At 40.6% G+C, this 26,748-nt stretch overlaps 1 protein-coding gene across 1 annotated transcript in view; it reads right to left on the reverse strand.

Moving 5' to 3' along the window:
- Positions 1 to 19,455, reverse strand: part of frem3 (Fras1 related extracellular matrix 3) — a 32,716-nt gene extending 13,261 nt beyond the window's left edge. Inside the window, exons 1-6 of the mRNA XM_078262574.1 lie at positions 14,259 to 19,455; positions 13,576 to 13,665; positions 3,205 to 3,351; positions 1,732 to 1,962; positions 1,451 to 1,576; positions 988 to 1,239 (exon numbers count right to left, since the gene is read on the reverse strand). Of these exons, the coding sequence (XP_078118700.1) occupies positions 988 to 1,239; positions 1,451 to 1,576; positions 1,732 to 1,962; positions 3,205 to 3,351; positions 13,576 to 13,665; positions 14,259 to 19,287 (5,875 nt within the window). The 5' untranslated portion in view covers positions 19,288 to 19,455. The remainder of the gene's footprint in view (positions 1 to 987; positions 1,240 to 1,450; positions 1,577 to 1,731; positions 1,963 to 3,204; positions 3,352 to 13,575; positions 13,666 to 14,258) is intronic.
- Positions 19,456 to 26,748: the final 7,293 nt, after the last annotated feature.

Here is a 26,748-nt window from a genome sequence, read left to right on the forward strand (position 1 = left end):
ATTTTCTTCTGTTCAGCGAGTAATGACTACAGCGATCCTTCTTGACTACTATCAACACTCTCTGATGAAAACAATGACTGACGTCAGCGTGCTCTGTGTTTACTAGATCTAGAGAGATGTTCGGTCATTTCTAGTTTTCATTTTTTGGGCGATAATACAGATTAGCGCCGCCTAGCTAATTATGGAGACTTATTCGCTGAAGTTGGCGTCGCTTCGATGTGTTCCAAGGCACTTTTTTGACCCACACGGGGAGACGGGAGCTAACTGATCAGTGCCTTTTCTGCCGACGGTCGGCTGTCAGGTTGGTGTGTCAGAGCCTTAACAGAAACAGGCAATGTAGCCTTGAATACCATCAAACAGGGGAAAGAGTAAAAACATGCCAGTCAATTGGATTCCCTGCACAATAGTCCCTCTCTCTCCACCACCTGCCTTTTGGTCCCTGCAGACAAAGGCATGCCCTCTGTTTCCCCTGAGCTCCCCTGAATGCCAATGAGGACTGGGGGTCGCTTGAGATGCACAGTGAGGTTTTAAAGCCCTTTTATCTGTTAGACAGGCTACAGTGTAGCATAACATCAACTGAGGCCACCATTCTCCATCTCAACACCTGTCTATTGTTATCTTCTTTTAAACACTCAGACAGACAGACACAGGCAGACAGAATATGGTGGATAAATGAAGCAGAGTGTGTAAACAAAGCTTTAGACCCAGGCACAGAAAGGGTAATGGACCTGAAAATACTGTAAAGCCACTAAGGCAAGTACAGAATCCAGGGCTTTCGTTTCGGCGACTATTGTGCCGCCTGTGCACTTTTGGTGGATTAATAGTGTGCAGATACCAAAATGGCAAAACAGAGCATCAAAGGGGCTCTGAGCAACAGGATCACCCACAGCTGCCACCACGATGTCAGTAGCACTGTAACCACATCTATCTATAAGTTTTCTGGGGTGAGAGAATGGAACAAGCTCATCCAACACCGACTTCACTCACCATCATCGCTGTCTGCCAAGATGGTGATCTTGGCGGTAGGGAAGTTGGCGCCCACCTGGCCGCCCATAGGCATGCTGAGGCTGACGTTGAAGCTCTCTTCCTCCTCATACAGGGAGTCATCAATGATGATGATGCGACAGAGTTTCTCCCGCTCATCCTTGTCAAAACGCAGCACACTGTTGTGGTCCTCAGGTCGGGTGATGTAGTCAGAGTAGGACAGCACAGTGCTGGGTATGGTGCCAGTGGCGGTGGCTGAGGAATTATGGGAACAGAGAGGACAGGAGATTCAACTTCAGTTGTCATTGTTGGGTTGCTAGCAGCATAAAGTTATAGAATACAAAAGAGAAAAGGTTATACAATACAAACATAAAGAGAATGTTACTTTAATATAATAAATAAAAATTATATAATTTTATAAATTTGTATAATTATAAAACAATAATTACAAACAGGTTAATCTCACCTTGCTGAGTGAAACAAACAACCATGAGTTCCTGGCTGGCATCTCCTGAGCGCCGCACCGGCACTAAAAGCTCTCCAACGTCCTCCTCAATCTTGAATTCTGCTTGAGGAATGTAGACAGTGGATTCTGTTTTGGAAAAGAAAACACAAATGATGAGAAGCCGTGTATAAGAACTGCTCTCATTCAATAATACATCTATTTACAGTAAGTCTTTCAATTAAAAAGACAGCAGTTATGGTGGTGGGGCTTTGTTTAAATAAAGTTGATTCTTAGATTCCTACCATCTCCAGGATCCACAATCTCGACTGTTGCGGTGTCAGGAAACTCCAGCACAGCCATGACTGGGTCTGACAGTTGTATCTCGAAAGTCTCCGAGGTCTCAAACTCCTGGTCTGTGAAGATCTTCACCTTCCAGGTTGCCGTAGTCTGGCCGGGGTTGAACTGGACCTGCTTCTGGGCTTTGCCACGGAAGTCTTTGTCCTTCTCAGCTGTCCCATCCTTGGTGGCAATACCTGAAGGACAGAGATGTACATGTGTGTAGCTCCAAGTGAAAAGAGATTTAATTGCTGATTTAAGTAGCTATAAGAGTTGTGAGAGCACTATTGTAGTATGGTGAATGGATTCTGTCTGATGTAAAAAACCACAGAAGTCATTCTACCTTCTTTTATTTGAACCCTAACCCTATTTTAGGCCAGTAGGTATGGTGAATGGATTCTGTCTGTCAAAAACCACTAAAGTCAACGTACATGTATTTTTTTCCAGCACATTTCTTGGGTTTATACAATCTGCATCTATAATGTTACTTGTTTGTTCCTTTACAATCTACTTGACTCTTCAAAGACAGAAGTGTACATGTTGGTAACATATGTTACATGTGCATGTCATGAATCTGTCACATGCAAGCGTGATGCAGCCAAACAGACCAGCATGTTGACATTTCCTTGTGACCTTTACCAGAAAAGGTTATATGTGCTCTCAATCAGACCTCTTTCAGACAAGGGAGGAAATGGAGCGCCAGTCAAACAAGAAGACAAAAGATTTGCAAAACATTGTTATTAGTGTTGGTTTGGAGTTATCTCCAGTTTAAGTGTAGGGATATACTGAGGACATCCTGCAGATTAACATGAATCTGCAGAGATTTTAAATGAGAGGGTTATGCTGAAGTTTTATAGCAATGCTGGTCCTTTAAATGGCACATAAATAACATAATACAGTTGAAGGAAACAGTTTAAGGGGCAATAATCCTTTGTTAAACTGTCAGTTTAATAAGGGCATGTTGTGTAGTGTCATCATCATAGTTTATTGCTGACAGGAAACCAGAGAAAAATAAGAAACATAAAATGTCTTTTTTGTTGAGAACTCTTACTATAACTAATCCATAAATATAACAATTCTATCTCTATGACATCCTTAGCTCAGCCTGCTCCCTCTGGGTGGAGGTACAGGAGCATAAAATCCAGAACAAACAGATTGAAAAACTGTTTCTTTCCCTGGGCCATCAGAACACTTAAAACAGATCCAAACCAATAACATGCCTTTATCATACCACAATAATATTACAATAATCATACCACCACCATGTGGAATATTTTTCCTGTCCAGTGTTTCGTTGTATGGGTCATTGTGCAATGACAATAAAGGTTTATCTATCTTATATTATCTTAGTTAAAGTCACTATAGATAGTACATACATATAAAGTATATAGTTAGTATTATTAGTCATTATTTAAAATATAAAGACTGTCAACACTTACTGACAAAGGAGGTTTCTCCCAGGTAGCCTCTGCGTTTGAGTGTGACCTCCAGGAATTTGGCATCCTCATCCACTAAATAGTATTCCCTCTCCAGAGATATCCAGGCCCAGTTGAGCCGGAATGGCTGAGGCTTTAGTTTGTTTCCACCTAAAGACAGAAAAAAAGCTTATTGCAACAGGGTAATTCAAAGTTGCTGAAATGTGCTATACAAATAAAGCTGCCTTGCCTTGCCTTGCCTAATGCTTCATTTAGACCTCCTCCACAGCACAGTACAATGAGGAAACTATTTTGTTCATGTTAGGAGCCAGTGAGGCATATAAACTGCAATCTGCTCTGTGCTCAGGGATAACAAGGAATCAAAAGGGGAGTTTTAATTTTGGAAGGGAAACATGATAACTTAATGCCAGGGCTTTCCTAGACCTCACTTTACCGGGCCTCAAAAAGAGTTGCCTTTCTTCTCATTTCCTCCAATTCACATCCACCATCTGCATAATGCTGTTTCGTATTCTCAATCCTAAATGGGGCATGTGCAAACATAGATATATATGGTCTGTTTATGGAAAATATCTGTCATAGTGTGGTTTCTTTAATGAGCTGGCCTCTTGTAAATCTGTGTCACCCCATCATGTCCACGCTCTGTCGCTCTCCCTCTTGAACAAGGTGAAGTTTAAATGAGAGCAGTGAGGCTTCTTTTTGCTCCATTAGTGACCACAAAGACATACTTCTAACAACTTTCCCCTTTCTTAAACTACAGCCTTCCGTTATCCCACTACAGCTTATTGTGTGACAAACTGTGTTTGAATCATTTAACACTTTATAAACTTGATTTAGTACCTCGTTATCATCTTGATTTAGTACCTCTTTATCATCTTGATTTAGTACCTCTTTGTCATCTGTGAAAGAAGCCGTTCTCATAAAACACACATCTGAACAAAACACTCAAAGCGAGAGAGTCACCTGCCACTGAGCCACAATTTTAGACCCAATCCTGTCCTTAATCCATACTATCTCATGACTCACGTAATCCCTCAAACTGTCAGATCAGTTTTGGTCATTGATTTGAAACTGGCTGCTTCAGAGATATGTAAGATTATGGGTTCTGCTACATAATCTGAATGTTTTTTTAACAACAGTGGCAAAAGACCCTCATGTCTTCTCCTTCAGTGAGAAGAGCCTGGTGACCTATGACTTCTGATGTGAAATGGGTCAAGCTCAGTGGTTCTTTGGATCAGAGATTTTAGAGCGGGCGGTCTCTCTTTAGTCTTGCATGGCTGGTCACACTGGCAGCGGCCCTGCTGACCTAACTCTGCTAAAGCAGTTTCAATCGCTTCAGAGAAGTGAAAAAACTTTATTGGGTCAGAAGAAACCTTCAGCAGTTTGGTGGGACAGTATTCTATTTTTTTTTTTTTAAGCAAATAGTTTTTTAATTAAGTGTAATACATGTCTCAGAAATTAGAAAACACACAGGTGAACAGAACATTTTTCAAGCTTGAATAAAAAGTAAATAGAGAACAATGGCAAGGAGCTTCTCCCTGTCCACACAATAAACCAGCATTGAGCTCAGTTTTGCCTCAGTGAGGAAGAAAGAGGCTGCTGTTTTTATGCTATGTGACTGTGGACAATGAAAAAACAGGGGGGTTGAGAGTGCGTATTCAGCATTAGAAGGAGGCCACTTCCTCAAACCCACATGTCAACACTGAAGCCAAACCAGGCCGAGTCACCACAGGGGTAGACCCCACTCACAGAAGCATGGTCAGATGAAACTGATAGCAACAAGTGGGTTTTCTGGGACAATGACAGTACTCAACCACATTTCTTCTGGCATGAGTAGACTAAAGAAGATCTTAAATTCATAATTGCAGTAATACTTCTTCTATCTGCCACCTTCCACACACAGACGGACATATGAATGCATGTACTCCAGTAGTGAAGCCCACGCCTGGTTAAAGGCAGGCAACATGGAGCAGCAGAGCCCAATAGGCACAGCTACCCTTGACCAGGCTCCATGCTCAGGTTTCCAACTGTCATGGCTAAAAATACAGGAAACATGTATCATGTCTGTTTTTGCTCGTCCCAGATTCTTTAGGTGTTTAAACAGTACATGCATAAAATGACAATTTTAGAAAACATTTAGTAGGACTTCTTTGGACTTTTCTGTGCAGAAACAACTATACACAGTTACTGTATTCTGAATAAACTCCTGACTGATAAAGACTCAATCTGCACTGCTTCACATGTCATGAACCTGTTAAACCAAGAAGGAATCAAATCTACATCTCAACTAGAAGACTCCTTGTTGTGGCCTGATGTACAGTTAAAACTACAATTATCAGATTGTTTCTGTGCTGGAGAAAGTATGTCCTGGCAGCCGGCCCTATTTGGAGCTGATATGAGGAGAAGCTTAGTCAGTAGCTATCAGTGAGGATTATCAAATGAACATGGCCGAGACAAAAAGCTGTCTCTGTTTTGGCATCGAGCAATCAGGCAGCTTTAGTTTCTGCATCGCCACAAGGAGTAAAACAATGGAGTTTTTATGAATGAGACAAGAACACAATTATTGCACTGGTATTTCATAGACTGTTAGACTATATTGTGCTGAATAACAGGCACCAGTGAACACAAAAAATCGAGTTTAAGAGATTTAGAATAATGTAGCACTTGTTTGTCATAGTTGTGTTGATGTATATGTTTCTGTACTGCTGTACCTAGACTTAAAACTATTTTTAGTTATTTCATTTTATTGGAAATAGTCAAACATATTGTCAAGAATATATGAATGCTGATGAGGGACTCCTGAACCTGACTTGGTCAAAAACTTAGCAATGACCGATGACTGAAAAAGTGCTACCTGATATGTGCATGTGAACTGGAGGCAAAGGTGTAACATGACATGTGAAATAACGTAATGGGAATGCACAAATGGTCATCATATAACACATTTTTTCTGACATTTAACTGCCGGTAATTTAATTGTAATCAAAACAGAATTTACTCATTATCATTGCTATAATTAAACATTACATTTCCTTTTGGTTTGAGAGACAGCTATTAGCACAATATAGCCTATCTTACTGGAAATGCACCAGAGCTTTCAGTCACATCTTCAGTCACATCAGCTGATAGTTTGCTCATCTTGTCCTTTATTGTTTGTCAAACTGCAATTTCCAAGGTAAACAATAATCCTTCAATCGTATATATATTAAGTTTCCTTTTTTCATTAATAGGCAAATAACCTTCAGAACCTAATGAATGCCCACACCACATTTTAGCCAACAGGCCTGAGGAGACCACTGAATAAGTAACGTCTGCCATTTTCCTTGAACTCAGTGGGTAGTCATGTGGTTACTTTTGCCTAGAATAACTACTGCCAATTTAATATCCTTTTTTGTTCCTAGTTCTTCCTCAGCCTTCCCAGGTAATTGAATGTATCTCATTCACAGATCTTGCTCTGTCTATCTGTCTTTGTCCGTCTATGTGTCTCTCTCTTCCTTCCCGCCAGACTCCCAGATTTGGTGGAGCAGAGTGACAGCTGTACTCCACAAACCTCCTCCCCCCTCCATGGTCCCCTTCCTCCCTATGTCGGCTTTGTTCGCTGAGGGGACGGACAACGAAGAGGGACAGCAAACCACAGTCTGGGTGGGCCAGATCTACCACCATGGCATGCCTCCCTGCCTGCCTCCACATTGTTTACACCAGTGTAAGAGAGGGGAATCTCCCTTTCTCCAACTTCTTTTTAATACATGCTGTCGGACACTGAGGCTAGTGTTGGGATGAGTCTCAAGAAAATCAAGGAATAATCAAGAAGCCAGACTTCCCAACAGGGAACCCAACAACTAGATTAGAAAGACATGAAAATGGTTTAAATATGCTCAAAATAGATGAGTTAAAAGCCTGCGAGAAAAATAGTGGCAAACATTAAAGTCAAAATAGATTTTCGACATGATGGATGGGCTAATTTATTACAATTTTTACGACACACATACTATATTAAACTGGCCATCACATCCAATACATACAGTAGCTGCTTGGTTCAGCTCACATTTCCATTAGCTTTTCAAACTGACAATCATCATAATTTCTGCTGGGATGTAAAGTTTTATAGGCCGCACGTGTTCCTAAATGTCCCTGTTAGCAGCTATTTAATAAATTAAGCTTCAATGTGATTGATGCTAACCACTGACAAGGGCAGGGGATGAATATTTAAGGAGTATGATAATGTTTTTCTGTTTTACGGCATGAGTGAGAGCAACTAGATCCTTTTCAAACCTTCATTAAAAGCTGCTCTACTTATTTTAGTGCAGTAAGTCACATAGTGGCCTGCTACAATGTGACACATGCAGGTATTTTGGTGTAGTATTTAACAAAAAAACTAAAAGTCAGTGTCAGAAAACACCAAGATGTGAAATTGTGAAATATTTTAGCATGGCAGAATGACTCAGCGAAAGAGTGGTCTTCAGAAAAATTCAAGTATCTAATATTTGCAAAACAACTTCAAAACATACACAGGACATTATAGCCTGTGATTTTTTTCCTGCAGCAGCGTCTTTTGACAGCACATTCTTTATCAGCTCAAATTTACACAGCAGTGCTGCCTGCCCTGCACCATACATAGATGCAGTGAATAGTGGGCCAGGCCGGAGACATCACTGAAGAGGAAGGTCAGTATGAGGCTTTGACGTTCACCAGCATGATGCAAGGAAGAGCAACCTTCTAAGAATATCCTCATCAGGTGACAACCATCACCATTATTACATTTCCTCATTAATCATGTTGATATAAATACTGGGGAGGTTCCAGTCAGCTCGGTATTTAAATGCCACTGTTTTTTTTTAAGTATGGTCTATTAAATCATGGATATGTCAAACGTGAATAAAAACAGAAGAATGTTTCATTATTTTGATTGTTTAACATCTTAATAAGTGTAAGAAGAGATTTTTCAAATAGTGAAAGCTTAGCTTTCTCTCTGTGTTCCAAAGAATTCATGTTAGGAATGCTGCATGATTATATGTATTAATAACTTATCATTCCATCCAGACAGCGATAGCATGTGCTGTAAATTGACACATCCCAGTGGCTGCTTCAGTTCAGGAGAGTGAAGTTATCGCAGGATGTTACAAATCATAATTTGACAGGGACTGAGAGCCACATCTTTGACCCTTGCTTGCCACATACTTGATATGGTGACAGATGCTTGCAACACTTGAAATCTAATAACATAACAGATGTGGTACTGGGAATCTTTTGTCAGACTATTATGTGTAGAATGATGAATAAGGATGCAAAAAAGGCAGACATAAACAAAAAGACTTTTCATAAACATTGTCCAAACGTGTACCATGGCAGAATGCGCAGATGTGGGATTTCAGGGATTTCAGGGGAGTTCAGGGATGACCTAATATATTAGAATTCATCCTGAGGGGACATTAATGTATGTAGCAAACTTCATGACAAGTCATCCAATAGTTAATAAAAGCTATTTCAGTCAAAATCACAATTGTCAACCTGGTGGCACCAAAGTCAGTAGGATCCATCCTATGGTCACCATGGATCCATCCATGGAACCATGATTGGTCTCTAACAAATCTGATTCAAAAGTGGTGGACTGACATCCGACAGTTGCCATCCCAAGAGCCACGCCGCTAGCATGGGTAAAAAGAAGGACAAGGAAAGGAAAGCGAGTAACTCAATGACAGCTTGGCTAGGAGCAGCAACAGCTTTGCCATATGAGAGCAGATAAGAATAGCCGTACATCATAACTCCTCACCCCTGCAGCCCTCCAAACACCATAAATCAAGGCTGAAGAAAAAAAGACAAAAAGAGACAGAAAGACAGAGAACAAGGTGATAACATGGTTGATTGAATCCCGAAACCTCTGAGAGGAAAGAGAAAGAGAAAGAAATGGAGAAGAGGTAAAAAAATGGAACACACCAAAGAAAAAGAATAGTACTACCATGAAGGGGTCTTAAAGGAGGGGAAAGAAGGAGAGTGACAACAGAGTGGGTTGTGGTGGAGGGGGAGTAAGAGGCCCCAGCTTCTAGTCACAGGGGGGCCACGACTGTGGCACCATTAGACAGTAAATCTCCTGGTGACTGTTGACATGGGTGACATGTAAGATCCCAAAACACAGTTAGGAAGTAGGGGTGTAACATGGCTGTGTCAGTCAGCATGCAGTCCTACTGTAAAACAGAGTACACCCACTGCACTGTACACAAATTTCACATTTTCTACCTCTTTTTAATAAATGTTTCGTTTCTTGGTTTCATTGCACCATCTGGGGAAGAGCCCCTCCAGAGCCGGCACCTCCGCAGTGGAAGACTACAGGTTATCGGGCTATCTGAGATTGGGTTGGATTTCTGCGGAGCTGGGAGTGGGGTGATGGAGGGCTTTGAAAGGGGATCCCCCTGGAGCCTTCCCTCTCACGTACACACCTGTCTGCTCGGGATACCACTTCACTTCCAGGCCTTGCTCTGTCTGTGGCCCTGGAGCCTGGAGTCTCCAAGGAAGTGCATTCCTCTCCCAGCTCTGAATGCTCACATAACACTCGACCCACTGGCGTCTATGATCCCTCTCCAGAGCTGGAAGACTATATTGTTGCTATTGGAAAGAGCACAGAGGCCGAGTCAACTTATCTGAATGTAGAGGCTCTGTTCTTTCTTTTTTTCTCATCTGTTAATCAGTTGAGTTTGATAAGTACTGCTATGAAATCTGAGGCAATCTTGCACCTAAGGTTGGCAAGCAGAGGCAGTGTTTCTGTAGACCAGTACACTCCAAAGTCTAAAGATCTGACATAAATATATTATCCTCCTCCTAAGATGTCAGACGTCTCAACACGTCTGACAGTAAATAAGGGTTTCTTCACTTAGCCTGTGGCTCACTGGGCCCATGCCTTATGGACAAGGATATATGTGAGCTGTGTATCCACTTGTAAAAACAAGTATTTATTGCCTACACTTTGAATGGCTGTAGGGAGTTTCTGACCTGGTCATTTGCGTGCAGGTTATTGTTTTTCCAATAGCAATTTCCAGCAGACAGAAAACATTACCCAAGTTGACCTATAGTTTGTGTTTACGGTCACTGCCACAGGACAAGACAGTTGAGTTTGTTTTCCTAACTGTTTTGCGAGAATGTCTCGGCCCATTAGTCAATCCTTCATCTCTCTCTGCAGCTAGTACTCCAAAACTTTTTGAGTTCTGACATAAGGGCCTTTGTTGCTTATCAGATCATCACATGTATAAGCTTCTTAGGAAATTATAAAATGCTGCTAGAATTATGGACTTCATGAGATAAAGCTAAATGTGTTGTAAATTATGAAACAGTAAATATGTTTAATGACATATAAAATTAGGATCTGTGGATTTCATTAATTCCCAAAATGCAATAGTTTTTTTGATCTATATAGGCTAATATTTGCTAGTGTAAAATGGGAGTATATGTCTGACTTAATTACTGTAATTTATTTATTCGTACACAACCCACACATCTGTGAGCAAACACTGCATTCCGCATTGCAGCTTCCTCAGGTTCACTCGTTGTTATTGCTGCTTCTGTCACGTGAATGATTTAGAGTTCATCGGAAACATTAAGCAGGCATTTCAATCCAAAATGCCTGCTTAATGTTTCCTGACTTGATAAGAGCTACACTAACTTTCTCCTCAGAGTCTGGAATTGAACTGCTGACCAGCAGGTCTCTTGGTGTGAAACTAAATGTCTACTACTGACCTCTCACTAATAGACACACTTCAGCTGTGCCTAGCCACACACACACACACACACACACACACACACACACACACACACACACACACACACACACACACACACACGTTTCTGCAGTTGTGAATATGTGTGTGAATGTATGTAATCAGAGGCTTACATGTGCTGTGTGTGTGTGTGTGTGTGTGTGTGTGTGTGTATTCTTGACTTCAGAAGAAGCATCAGTGCAGTGCATGTAGTGGCAGGTACCTTTTAAAGACTGCTAAGACCCTTAAGCAGCTGCCCATATCAGTACATCGGAGGGGTATTATCTAAAATGAGGTGACACTCAAGCTGTGTTAAACATAAGAATGTACTTAGATAAATAGTTTTGGAAATGCTATGTCAAGGAAACAGAATGATTTAGAGTAGAAAAAAGTCTATGAGGGAGGTTTAAAGCTCATACAATCATTGTGGACATTTTGAAAGGACTATCTCTGTTTAGATCCAGCACTTACTTTTCTGTCGCTCTTTGTCACACTCTTCTTTAAGTGTGTTTTCAAAATGATTCTAAACAACAGAGAAATCACCAAAGAATTAGCCACTATTTGGATTTATTTAAAACTTTTGAATTATGAATTGTAATCACGTTTTATGGTGTGAGCAAACATTTATCTTTAACTTAAAAATAAGTCATTCAGTTCCATTCAAATTTTAGGATTAGGAAAGGGTGTGCTGACCGGGACCAGTTTCAGGGGATAATCTTGGGTGCAAATCTCTAATGACCGCGAGGTTTGCTTCCCACACAAACAGCTCACCTACTTAGATTTATAAGCAGATAGGCTGACCATCAACATGCTCTCCACCTGCATGTCCCTACAGGTCCAGGATAATGCCACCGCCCCCAGGAGTCACCCCCTCAACACTTCACATTAGTGATTCACCGGTTGGCTTAAATTGCTTTTATCTGTTATTTGATCTTTTTTTTCAGGTGTGCCTGTGTATTTGTTGCCTGTGTGTATGTGTGGCTATGTATGTGTGTGGTTTGTTGTGGTGTGAACTGTCTGTGGCCTTTACATGTGAACTGGGTTCATGTAGAAACACGGTTTTGTTTTATGTCCCAGCCTGCACCGCTGCACCTGGTTCAGCTGAGTTGGCTGGAAGCTTAAACAATGTATGAAAGCAAACAGAAAAAGGACTGTTGAGCTAATTGAAGCCTTTGCGTTCCCTTCCGTTGGTTTAACCTCAACTTAAAGACAGAAAAGCTAAGCAGCTTTGCTTCAGGTAGATTAATAGGTCACAAATGTAATGTAAAGACACATTAATAACAATACAGGTGACCAATATAGAATTAAGAATAATAACAGCTGTGCTATTTCATTCAATGTCAGAGCTACTGACCCTCATTAAAAAATGATTATCTACTTCACTTATGTCTAGGGAAAAAGTTAATTACTAGGATCCAGTCGGGCTAATAAGAGGCTTCACTTTGCTGACAAAAGACAGTAATTTGAAAAAAAAAACATCCTCCCAATCTTGCCATCTCAATGGCCCTGATGGTGATGGTGGTATTATCACCAACATGGTCCTCAATCCTGAATAATTATAGACCAAACTTTCCCTGCCGTATTGATTGCATTTCCAAATCTTGTTTTGTATTTTATAGCTGATGCTTAAAAGGCAAAGGCCACCTGTTGCATTTTTATTGCTTTGCATTTGCTATATTTATAATGCTGTTCATGTAAATCTACGTAAAAGTTAGAGGTGACAGGCCACAGAGCTTATACATTATACCGTCATGTCTGTACCAAGCATATCTGGGGCATTTAAGAGAATTCTTTAGGATAAACGGAATAAGAACATGTTCACAGATATGTTACTTGAGAAGATGACTGACATGTCATGTTATACCTATCGATATTAATAATGTTTTAAAAGTTAGGCTCCTATGACAGGGTTTTTTATGATTTTTAGGAAATATAATATTCAGGAAATGGCAGAGTTACTGAAATGTAAAGGACCGTATTGGATGTTGATGGCTTGTAAAGCAGAAAATGGCGACCAGAAAACATAATCTCGTCATCTGAATCCCATTGAATGGTTATGTAGAAATTCCCAGCATTCCTACAATCATAACATTCATAAAATATTGTTAATATTTACACATTTACATTTTTAAGGCCAAACTGAAACATGTTTTTTGTGTGACTGATTCCAAGAAGAAAGCTTATCATGCATACCTTTACACATTTCAAGTTTCAAGCAAAGGATGAAAGGGGGACATTTGAAAACTCAGAAAAGTGTCCTGGGGGAAAGGATCCTATTGTTCCTTAACAATACAATTTAGAGCATGAGGTAGTCCCAGCTCTTTCACTTTAACCAATCCACAGTCAGTATTTGGCTGAGGTCCCCTTTGACCCTGTCCTTTAAACCTGCTACCCTTTCCAGTGGGGTGAAAAGAGATGGCGGCTCTATACTGGGTGTCAGTCATGGCCAACTGCCTTAAGTCTTTGTGATGCAAACATTTGGGGGATTGACAGAGAGCAGGAAGTTTCAATTTTAAGAAGCCATTAAAAGACAGATAAAGTTTGAGGACAGCCTTCGGGCAAATTATTCCTAAGTAATGGTCCTCAGTTTGGTGACAATGCCTGCAAGTTTGATATATTAATGGATTCCTACCTTTGTCTTCAACTGTGAAGTAGAAGATATCACTTGTGGCGTTGCTCCCATCCAACAGCACATAACAGATCTTCATGTCATCGATATCAGCTGTTGATATGGTATGAGAGATAGAGTGTTAGCTGAAAACGTTAGGTAAGATAGCTGTGACGACTAAGCCACTTTTACAAGGTTTTAGTTACAACCCTTAGGCTGCAATTAAAGTGGGCCATAGGAGACTCTTGTCTAAATATTCTAGAAGTTAGAAATATCTATTACAGGACTATAATCTACAATTATGATGATGATGATTATTAGTAGTAGTTGCAGTCATATTAGTACTGTTATTAATAGTATTATTATATTCATACAATCAAGTATTATTTGATTATTTGACAGTGAATTTCTTGTCTTAACTTTGGGTTTGTTAGAGCTTGTTAGAACTTTAATAAAGCTCTCATCACTGCCTGCAATAGCTGGGAATGGGGTGAGAGTGGTAACAGTTAAATTGTAGGCCATGAAACCAAAAGTAAAAAAAAAGCTAAAATGCTATGTAGAAGTTAGGGTTACTGCAGAGTCAGGTGGTAAATTACCTCTTTCATATTACATATGGTGATTTAATCCTGTGTTAACATAAAATATTTATAAGTGCAGCTTACATTTTCAAAACTCTGTTAAGAGATTTTAGTGTGAAACTGGCTTACCTTGTGTGAAGGTCTTGATGCTGTCGTTGCCCAGGGCAGTGTTTATGATAAAGCCATGCAGAGGAGCCTCAGACACAATGTATTTCAGGACCCTTTGGGAACTGTCGCGGTCCTCTGCTTGAAGGGCCTTGCTGGTGATCACGAAACCCAGGTGGTTTGTTTGGAGGACCTTCAGTGAGGCAGCAGCTTTGTTAACCACAATCTGGGGCACACCGTTGTCCACAGTGTTGATGTGAATGGTCATCATCTGGGGTTTGCGTGTCTCATACACAGTGTTAGGGAAGACGTAAAAATCAGAATGAGTGCCGTCTGTGACAGTGAAGGAGAAGCTGTCTTCGCTGGTCTCAGTGCCATCATGCTTATAGCTGATAAGGTTCTCATTTAGGTCTTGCTTGGAAAAAGTTGTGACTGGTTTGGTATTATTGAAAAGCAGCTGCCCATGTACTGGCACCTGGGTGACTATGAATCGCAATAGGTTGTCTGGGGTGTCCCGATCCTCAGCTGTCAACTCAAATGGCGTGATGAGCTTGCTTTCTCCCTCCTCCACAACCAGTTTGCTTATTGTCAAGACGGGTTTCTTATTATCTACATCAGTGATGGACACTCTGAAGGTACGGAAGACAGGATTGTAACCGTCTGTCACCTCAAACTCAAAGCTGTCCATTTTCATCTCATCATCAGAGGTGTGGATGTAGTAGATCTTGTTGCCAGCAAGCTGCAGTTGGGTGAAGGTGGAAATGGGAACACCTGGGTGGTCAGTGCTCTCTAAGTGGCCTCTACTAGGTGCTCTTGTGATGCTAAAGCCAAGGAATTCATCAGGACTGTTAATGTCAGTGGTGCTGAGGAGGTCAGTGGTAAGAGTTACTCTCCCTCCTTCTTTTAGAGTCACACCTTTGTTGATTACATCTGGAAAGACCATGTCAATGCTTCCAATGTTAATGTAAAAGTAACGGTCAATAAGGGGATTGATGCCATCTGTGACATCAAACTTCAGCAGGTCACGGATTCCCTCCTGGCCTGTGTGTACATATTGGATGAGCTGTTTGTCGATTTCGTCCTGTGTGAAGTTCATCCCAAGGGTGATATTACCTAAAACATCACCAAACTTGCTGATACGCTGAAGGTAGCCTTGGCCTGGGCCGTACTGCACAACATATGTTAGCTCTTTGTCTTCAGAGTCAAGATCTGTGGCCTTCAAAACACTGTTGCTGATGACTTTTGTCTCTCCAATCTCAACATCAAGGCCATCATTTATAGCCATCCTTGGTGTCTCATCGTCAACAGGAATAACCATGATAAGAACAGTTTTTTCCACTGTATGTTTCCCATCTGAGAGTCTGATTTCAAAGCTGTCCTCTTTGGTCTCTGAGTCATCGTGTTCATAGACAATGTTGGATGCCTCTTTGATCTGTTCCAGGTTGAATTTTTCCACAGGGACAGTGCCAGTGCTGAGCTGCTGAACTATTGTACCGTGTTTAGGTTTTTTGATGATCTCAAAGTGCAGCTCATCCCCAGGGATGTCAGTATCAGCCGCGTTCAGAATTGGTGTGTCAATAACCAGACTCATGCCCTCCATTACCACAAACTCACGGATGAAAATCTCCGGCTTCTCGTCATTGGCTGGAATGATGACTATAGGTAAGAAGTGGCGTTCAGAGAAGTTAATACCATCTGAGCAACGGAAGGTGAAACGATCTTCCACAGGTTCAACCCCTTTGTGGATGCTTTGGACATAGTATATGTGGCCGAGGGCAATGTCTTTAATGCTAAAGGCAGTAATGGCTGTCCCTGCCCTGGATTTTTCAGAGCCTGAGGCTGGGGAGATGTTTTCCACATAACCAGATGTTGGTTGGACGATGATGGTGCACAAGATATCGTCATTGGTAGTGTCAATATCTTCGGCTTGGATGTGGTCCAAAGTAATGACATTTTTCTCCCCTTCGAGTCCAACAAACTGCTCTCCAACACTGACAACAGGTGGAATGCTGTCAACGGGAAGGATGGTGACGTGAACTGTCACACCTTGGACCTTGTTGCCGCCAACAACCCACTGCTCTGACAAATCAGACAGAGTAAGGTTGAAAGAGTCATATTTTTTGACCGGTCCAATTTCACCAGATGTGTGAGCATACACCACTGCCCCATTAATTATGTCTTCCTGGGTGAATCTTTCAGCGGGAGCACCATTAACCAGGATTTCACCCAGCCTGGGAGGCTCTTCAACAATGAAAGTGAGGATGAGGTCATCTGTGTCTTCATCACGGCCCTGAATGACATTACTTGTAATCTCCGTGGCTCCATTCTCCAGTACATCGATTGATGCTCCGAGCAGACCGGCTGGGAGCATAATTGTTGGGGTCTCGTCATCAACCGGCTCGATTGTGATCTTAATGGTGATGGGTACCTCATGAAAACCATCACTGACATCAATCTTCATCACGTCACTAAGTGATTCCTCTCCACTGTGTATGTAAGTAAGGCGACCATTGGCAATGTCTTCAAGTACGAATGTTTCGCCATTTGCCATGTCGATCCCCAAATACTGCAGCTGCCCAAACCGAGGGATCTGGGTCACGGTGAAGATGATATTTTCATCATCTGTATCCGTGTCTGTGGCATGCAGCTCTTTCCTAGTGATGACATAGGTACTTCTTTCCATAACAGTGAATCCTGTGTTGGTGATAAGTGGGGGTTTGTTGTCCACTGGCTGTAGGAAAATGGTGAATAGTCCATCTAGAGTGTTACCAGCAGTATCTTCCACAATGAATGTGAACTGAGCCACTTTTGGAGTGATGCCCAGCTCCTGGTCTGGAGGCTTGTAAGCTACTTTGTGGTGATTAACCTGGGCCTGTGTGAATTCTGTAATTACCGTGTCTGGGCTGTCAGTCAGTACGATGTCACCTAAGGGGACTGGATTGTTCTCATCTGTGTCAGTTGGGGGCTTAATGATGGTGTACTTCAGGTCCCTGTCATCTGAATCTAGATCACTATAACACAAGAATTTCTTTTTGAAGTGGGTTAGCTCGTACTCCTGGACTGTCATGTGAAGGGTGGTGCCCGGAAAGATTTCTGGGGCAAGGTCATCAACAGGATGAATTTTGGTGGTAAAGATGTGTTCGCCAGATTGATTAGGAGGGTCATTATCATCTTGGACTCGGAACACAAACTGATCAATCACAGTGGTGGTGCTATGGGGTCCGATGTGACGGTAGAACAGCTTTCCATCAAGAATATCCTGCTGAAACCATTCAGTTACCACCTGCTCAAACATCTCATCTGTCTCGCTGAACTTCCAGAGAGACGGGTCAGAGGGAGGCTCCACTTGCCTTAGCAGGAGCTCCCCCACAGTTGAGTAGGGTGCTTCCAAGATAAACTTAATGGTGGAGTCTTCTGAATCAATATCTGAGGCACTCAAGATGAAGGGAGAGATCTGCATGACTTCATTCTTGAATAGCACCAGCCCAGTGTTAGCATTGATAATTGGCGGCTCATCATCAGTGGGCGCAATAGTGATAGGGAACAAAAACTCCACTTCGCTACTGCCATCAGTCATTCTAAAAATAATGTTGTCACTATAGGTATCGCTGCCGTCATGCTGGTACAACACAATGCCGGCGTCTAGATCGGCAGGTGTAAAGAATTTCCTGCGAGCGCCGAGCACGGTCAGGTCTCCATGCTTTAAGCCATCAACAACAGTTATTCTCACATCTTCCAGGTTATCCTCATCACTAATCTCTAAATTCTGGGAACTGGATAGAGCTCGAGACTGCCCTTCAAACAATAGCTGCCCTGTATTTTTGGTCGCTACAGGAGCCAAGGTATTCATAGGCTTCACCACAATCATAAAAGCAAATGTATCAGACACAGCACCATCAGTGTCTACAATTTCAAACTCCAGCTGGAAAATCCTCTCTACTTCTGAGTCCTCTGAGGGTGGCTTATAAGCTATTTTAAGATCTTTTATGTCTCTCTGATAGAAAGAGGTGATTGGCAGATTCTGATCATCTGTACTGATGATATAGCCCTGCTGAGGGCTAAGCGGTGTAGTAATGTTGAAGATTAAATCATCTGGATCAGATTCAACATCTTCAGCAGCCAGCATGTCACTTGTAATAGCTGTCATCACAAACTGATCAACCTCCATCATCATCATGGCTACAAAGCTGGGTTTAGGAGCTGTGTTCTCTGCACCCTCTCTGATTCTAACCATCATTTGGAAATGCTCTTGCATTATGGTGTTGCCTTCGTTATCCTGCAGCTCTGCCATCATTGGAATATAGTCTCTGTTAGGTGAGTTGGTTTTAGCTGTGTGTTTGTAGCGAATGCCTTGTTTCATAAACTCATCACAGTCAACCATTTGGCCATTTGAGGGGTTATTCAATAGAGTGCCATACCTGGGAAGACCTCCAGCGCCGACCAGAGTGGCAATCTTACACTGTGTGACACCGTCCTCAAAGGAAAACTCCAGACCTTTTTTGTCGATAGGGTTGCTGTCACCATTTAGCTTTTCAACATTAAGGGGCATATTCCTGGTCAAAATCTCAAGCTGCTGGAAAACCACCTCCACCTCCAGCATGAAAGGGATGATAACTGAGTCTGTCTGGGAGTCATAACGAAGCTGCAGTTTCACACGATCCTTGCTGGGGCTCCGAGATCCAAAATGAGTGTATTTCACTTCATCTGGTCCAAATGAACAGGGGAACTTTTTAGGGGTCAGCATCCCAGGTTTCTGGGCCAGTGGGTCATTGTCCAAAACTGTGATGTGGCAGCGGTCACCAGGCTGCACTTCTGTTACAAGGTCATTCACAGGGTCCAGAAACACAGACCTCCCAAAAGGAACTCTGATCCCATTGTTAGCGATGATGATGTTGTCTTCATTAGGTCCAGATCTGTGGTGATAAAGGTGAGCTAGGTCAAACGGGTCTGCGTCTACTGTGGCAAAACAGAAGCTAAGAGCAAATGTCACAAGCAGGCATCTTAAAAGTTCCCACTTTTGACAAAGTGTGGAACTTTGCAGACAACCAGCCATATCCACTGCTAGTTGCCTTGCAGTTATTTTATAAATCAGCAGTAGCAGGCAGATTCCTGTCCCAAGTGGGGAAAAAGCATCAAAAAAGAAAACTGTCTGTGATGATTTGGGCCTTGGAGTGTGTCCTCTCTGTCTCTCTCTGTTTCTATGTGGCCACACAGAGACACAAGTGTGGTGAATGCTGCAGGGCTGTGCAGGTAATAATGAAACAGTAGACAGTGACAGGCGCAGGCTCCTCCCTCTGTCAGGGCAGGGAGGGAGCCTCCTGCCCCCATAGCTAATTTAAGAAAGACCATTGGACAAGACTGTGAAAGTGCTACCCCCAACCAACACCCACCCTTCTCCCGTCCTCTCACTGAAAAAGGTGGGGGATAAAATCCAGGGCAAAACTAACCTAATTCAGTGGAATCTGTGTAATCAAATACATGGTACATGATGATACATCTCAAGTCACTGTCTGTATATTTTATTTAAATTTAAACAAATGTGACAATCTATAAGTATAGATTTAGTGCTTTTGTGGGATTTTCTTAATCTCCCCTTTTATTTCTAAATACATCTAAAACAATATGTAATTTGTTCTTTTCAGGCATTACTTTTGAAAATGTGCACATAAGAATTTAATTGTAAATGGTAAATGCTGTGCACTTAAATTCTGGTCAAGTACTTCCACAAGTGGTTTAAACATCACTTTGATGTCAGCTATGCTCTAATGTATCATCACTGACCTGTGTGATTTCACACACTGCTTCAGAGGGCGATGGATATGTGAATGAAGTAAGCAATTACTAATTGCAGTACCATCAAAGTCTCTGTCAAGCTCAAATCTGGCATCCCAGCACTACTCTTGTGTAGAGGGTAATCATTTGGCAGTGCAAAACTCAACTCTTACTATTGTCAATTAAATGGTGACATGTACAATGTTATTCAATTATTGTGGGCTATTTCTTCCTGTGTGTCTACATTGTAAATAATCTAGTTTTGATACCAAAAAAATGCAATACACTTGGCATGCATTTGAGTTTGTACCCAGGTTTCAATAATCAACAACATGCTAAGTTAATTAGCACCATCATCATAATCAGTCAATGCACATGACCTGACCTCCAAAGGCTTTTGTGTGTCTGAGGTCATGTCAGTGGGACACCTCGGCACCGGAGTGGCCATTAGTCCCACACAGAGGGACAATAACCTGACATCAGCTGGCAGGACAGGTGTATGGACACTGTTTGGTCTCACACACACACACACACACACACACACACACACACACACACACACACACACACACACACACACACACACACACACACACACACACACACACACACACAGAAAAGACAACCCAGCTCAAAATACTGCTCAGATACTTAGAGATTTGAGTTCTCTACCTATGTCTTAGTTCTTAATCCTGTATAAAGTCCACATTGGTCCCTGGCAGTAAGGCATTCGCTTAATATAAGCCTATTTAATGTATTTTCTTCAATTAATTCAATTTCACCTATCCTTGCTAAAATAACATGTATTGTGTCACTAGAACCGTATTTCTGATTCTAATAAATCTTCTTGGCAAACAAAATAAGTTTTCTACCCGCATCAAATACATTTGATTAGACCCTTTCATAATAAAGGAATGGATTTCCAAGATTGGATACCCATTGAATAGGCTTTTTTCTGCAGTGACACTGACACAGCACAGCATATAGAAATCAAGCAGTCATACTGGATGCAGTGAGAATGTGAGAATGTGTACTCAGTATGGTGCACAAGGTCATGTTAAGATAAAAATACCTAGTAGCCTTTTATGGATCATCTTTTGAGTTGGGCCTGACACTCGATGAAGTGATCCGTGCACATTGCTCAGAAGTTTTTACACAGTTCTTCTAAACCCAATGGTTGACATTTTCTGAAACTTTTGAAACTTTTTGTCACTTAAATCAGTGGTGGTATATTACTGCATAGTATGATCAATCGTATATCCTCTTTTAATAAATAAATACAACTGTAAATTCATCAAGTTCAGCGCTGATGAAAAGTGCTTATAATAATCTCTCTAATGCACAATAATGCACGATTGAAAATCTGTTGTAGGAAAATATTTGGAAGGACACCTTTAAGCAATTATACATGCAGTCTAATGTGATACTGTAACTATAACAATTTAAATAATTATTCTGTAAAAGTTTCTCTGTTTATTGGACATCATAATGCTTTAAGGACAACACTGTGAACCACTCAGCAACCTTCCCTGAAGTGTGGGCCAAATAGCAGAGATGCCGTATGCATCCAGGCATTCTGTATCACACTTTTCATTGCATCCTCTAAATAAATCTTGCCCTCCTCACTTGACCAGCCAAGAATAAAAACGGGGACACGCACACCGGGAGGTGTAACTATAGAAACAAACACACCAAGCTTTTTATACTCTGTTACTCCTGGATTTCGCCCACATTCTTCCCATAGTGAAGACGTGCTGCAAAATATCAAGACCAATGGACTAAAAAGTCTGATATGGATCATGAATCAAAGAAATCCTTTAAAAGAGAAAATGCTAATAATGATTCCTGAGCCATATGAGAAATGAAACTACCTAGCTGGCTTTAGGTGATCGGTTGATACAGAAAGGAAAACAGCTTCTGAAATGTGTCTGTTCACGAGCTGCGGCATGGCATTCATTAAGCCATTAGTTTGACTTTGTTCAGTTTAGATATCAAAGACATTACATGCCTTTAATGAGCATCTAAGGTAAACAGAGAGAGAAGTTGGGTCAAAGCCAGACCCCGCTGCTCAGGATAAACTTTTCATCCAGGGGGCAGCTAATGATGACAGCAGGCAGTAATGACCTTATGATAGATGGAAAACAAAGCCAGAGTGGATCCCATCATCCCTGTATCCCTAACCAAACAGGGAAAAGACAGGATTTGCTTTCTTTCCTCTTGGTGCAGTTTGTAAGTCTATCAAGTCAAAGCCACATTCATCTCCATAACCTTTGTTAAATCCACAGAAAGATGCTTTCTTTAAATAAAGTAATTATACTTTCACGGGTGTTGTATTTTTTTATGCCATATTTGTCATAATGTGTCATGTTTTCAGCACATCAATAATGTGGCTATTTGTCTTATTAACTCTAGGGATAAAGCAGTCCTCCACCTTGGTTCGGACTGAAATATTTGAACAACTATTGAATGGACTGCCATGAAATTTGTTACAACATTCATGTGCCCCTCGGGTCAAATACACTTGGCTAAGCCTGCAATTTAAGTGTTTTGGTATAGCATTTATTTTGGCCGCAGAAGCCAGCCGTTTTCATTGAAAAAGTTCTAAAAACAGATTGTACACTACCTGTTCACCAAACGTAAGACACTAGACAGACAAAATTAGATAGCAACTAGCTGAAGAACAGAGAAGCATAAAGAGGCAGATATTTCCCTCAGGAGTTGGTAAAGACCAAAAGCTGAGTTAAAACTGAGTGATTATTAGACTTACATTGTGGCCATAAACATGACAAATGAATGATAATGTTGCTCCGCGGCTGCTGGATGTGTAGCGAAATACACTGTTTGCTAACAAGTTAGCCTCGTCAACTTAAAGGTATACATTAATCATATATAAATGTTGTGTGTTAACTTACGAGTTTAGCTTTTCATCTAGCTCCATCATACTGTATTTTGGTTTATCACTGGTTTATGCACAGCTATACTTTGTGTTTACTGCTAATTTGCAAATGTTAGCATGCTAACTTGTGAAGCTAAGATGGTGAATATGGTAAACATTATACTTGCTAAACATCTGCATATTAGCATTGACACTGATAGCATGTTAGCATGCTAATGTTAGCATTTAACTCAAAGCACCATTGTGCATTTTAAACATTGCTTAGACTCAAGAAAAAAGAAAAGAAATAGCACAACACCAACCAAGAGGAAAGTCGGTTATACAGTCATAACAATACTCAATACTATAAAAAGAAGAATATATGAAAATAATGATATAACCAGTCAATTTAGCTTATGTAATTGGTTAAAAAAATAGCTAGGTCAGGAAATATGGCTCAATAAACTTAAATCATTACAACGTTCCACACTTTAGCACACTGACAGAAGCTTTAATGGATGTTTTCCCGTTACAAAGGCAATGATTTTAATCATCATTCTTCACATTCTGAACGTGTCCATTACGCTTATCACTGAGAGCATCTCAAACGTTTCACACAGCTGATAAGCAGCTCAGTCCAGCTGTGCAGGACGCTTGATGTGTATTAGGCTACTGTTAGAAGACGTGTTTGTGCCCGGAGACAATACAGAATGTTAACTTACAGTAAACTTCTCCAGCATCAGAGCTATTCTAATGAGACAAAACTGCTACCTCCAACGTGCCTATTGGAAAATATCTGTAATACATTTAAACAACAGTAGAAATGAATTTGCATTAGCTCATATCTCCCCCACTATCTTGATACATTATCAAGTAAACACCAAAACCTCATCTTCCTGCATCGGACGTTTCACTCGTATTGGAATAAAGCATCTTTCTCTTTCAAGGGCAGAAAACCCATCTTGCAGTTGACCATCATAGATACCTTCACATTTTGCTCTCCTGATGCAGGTCATCATTGTGCTTTATGTTTCATAACAGGAGATTTATGTAATAGTCCTTGAAAAAGTAGTCCCTGTCTTGAAAGCAACAAGAAGAGAACTATGTAATATGCTTTTTATTCATAAGGATACTCTTATTGAAATTTATAATTTACTGTAATATTTTACATTTCTCTTCAATTGTAAAACTACTGTTCACTGGGCTAGATCTCAATACAGGCTAACTTCAGAAACCCGGGTTAATGCTGAATTTGGAAAGCATTCCACTACTTTGCAAGATATAATGAAATACATAGAAGATATGTAGAGATATTGGCGATTGATGTTGATGATGATCTTCTCTCTGTATGTTTCTTTTTGCTGGCCTCTCTTGCAATAGAGATCTCAATTTCACTTTGATTAAATAGCTGTATATTCTTTTGAAGGATCAACTGCAGTATGTGAAGTAGCTCAGGAAAGCAGCTCTGACAGGTTCTTTGAAAACAAGCTATGACATCAGAGAGGTAGCTCACCCCTGATATACTTCTTGTCTCCTTAGAATAGCCGAAGAAGATTGCCCCTACATTCTCTTCACTACTCACTAGCATCCTAATCATCCGGCCTGTTGTAAATATACACAGCGTATAAATAGAGGATACTGAGACCTGAGACATTTGGATCCAGTTCCGAGGAGGAACAGGTTTGTGTTCTGCTGCACTGGATGATTTGGTGCAAGGTGTCCATGACTGCGGTCAGGTTAGAGGCGTATGCACACAAATTTTAGATCCGCTCCTGCCGTCACTGCTGCACCACAGGCTCAGTGCAACATTTCATCTGCTTAATGGTGGATTAATGCATCCTGCGGGCAGATTGATATAGGCCAGCGCTATCATTTGTCTTTAAAGGAGAGCGGAAGCCCCTAGAAACAGGCTGGATATAGCAGCTGGATCAGACCCAAACACTGGGCAACACATCACTGTAGATGGAAATTATAAAAATATATGACTTGTGAAAAAGAGGAATCTAAATCCATACGTATAGGTACGTCCTTCAGTGATGAGCTGCATCCCCACACAGCAGTAAATTGTGCTTTATTGTGTGTTAAATAGTGGATAATTGTTTTATCTTAACCACAGTAAAAAGAAATGAAACAAATAACATCATACAAATATGGTTTATCATCTATCAAGTCTGTCTTTAAGGTTGAATTAGCACCAATAACGACTTTACTACACGTCTGCTACTACTAGACAACACCGGTTCCAAAATCAGAAAGCCAGCTACTGACCCAGGAATGTGTGCAGCACAGTTTCGGGGGATTCCTGTCTTTTAACACTGTCACTTTGAACTAAATGTGTTTGCACCTGGAGCTCATGTTTGCACTTACAGTTAAATGAGTCGGGGGAAAACTAAAAGAACAGTTGGCAAAAGTCAGCAGGGGAGCATGGTGAAATTAACAAATGCAAATTGACCTGATAATTATTTTTTTTAGGTCAAAGGAACACATGAAACCTGTAAGTTATGCCAACATTTTAGTGGGTAGTATGTACTGTTTATAAATATATACAGTGGTGCTCATAAGTTTATGAACCCATGCTAAAGTTGACTAAAAAGAGGAATACAAAAAATCATCTTTTTTTTATTAAAAAAAAGAGGAAAAATACAACTTTTAAAGACCATACCTAGAGATTGGCATGGGGTACTTTCCATAAAATCATCTCTGAATGCAAATCAAACCAACTATTAGGTTAACTGAAATAAAACCATGCCAATCTCTAGGTATGGTGAAGGGTATGTGATGATGTGAGGCTATTTTAATTCCAAAGGCCAAGGGAACTTTATCAGGATGCATAGTATCCTGGATCCATGAAATAACTGGCCTTTAAAAATAAACATCTGCCTGCCTCTATGGGAATTTAACATAGGGGTGTACTTATGCCCCCTGTATTTTAAGGAAGAACATTTACGATACATTATTCATTCACAAAAAAAATTGGTGTCTTTAAAGGTTGGATATTTCCTCATTTTTTTTTAAATTAAGTAGTTATGAGGTAAAGATTGATCAAGACCTCTATAAAAACTTTGAAATAAATGTCTTCTAATGGTAAATAATGCCAAAAACATATGGGACACAGTTAAAACACTTTTCTTTAATACATTCAAATTACATGCACATAATAGCAATTTTTCAGCATAAGAAAAACTTTAAAGATATAATATGAAATATTTCTGCATAAATGTCTAAAAACGACTATAACTATATTGTTTAGTTGTGTACATACATTAGCCCAAATGTTTTCAACAATGTTCAAACCCAGAGAAATCTGTCATTTTAATCTATGGCATGGAGCATTAGACGTTGCCTGTCAATGGCGTCATAACCTTTGACTCCTGTAGTTGCTCTAACCTCCATCAAAACACAGGAAACGGAAACAGGATGATATGCCAGAGAGTTATTGTAAATCATTCAATGTCAAAGATTATACTCAGTAACAGTAATACAGCATTTCTCTTGGCCTTATTCTTAATAATATTTTATAAATGCTTACCAAAAATAGTTATGTGACCATAAAACAGGGAAAATAGTCCACATTTACCGTAGGATGTATTGGTTGGGGCTTGTAAGGCTTGTATTTACACTTACATTGCATTATAACAGGATTTATTTATTTACATTTTTATAAACCATTAATAAGATCGCTAATAACAACTTAAAACCATACCATATTGCAGGGTTCGAATTATGATTTCATCTTTGTGGGGGTCTCTTTAAAAAAAAAAAAAAGTAGTCTATGAGCAGCAAATTTTGAGCATTAAACATTTCATTTCCTGCATTCAGGTGAATTTTTATGCACCTATTTACCTTTTTCTGAATCAATGTATGCTG

The sequence above is a fragment of the Sander vitreus genome, chromosome 2 (assembly GCF_031162955.1).
Source record: "Sander vitreus isolate 19-12246 chromosome 2, sanVit1, whole genome shotgun sequence".
NCBI classification, from domain to species: Eukaryota; Metazoa; Chordata; class Actinopteri; order Perciformes; family Percidae; genus Sander; species Sander vitreus.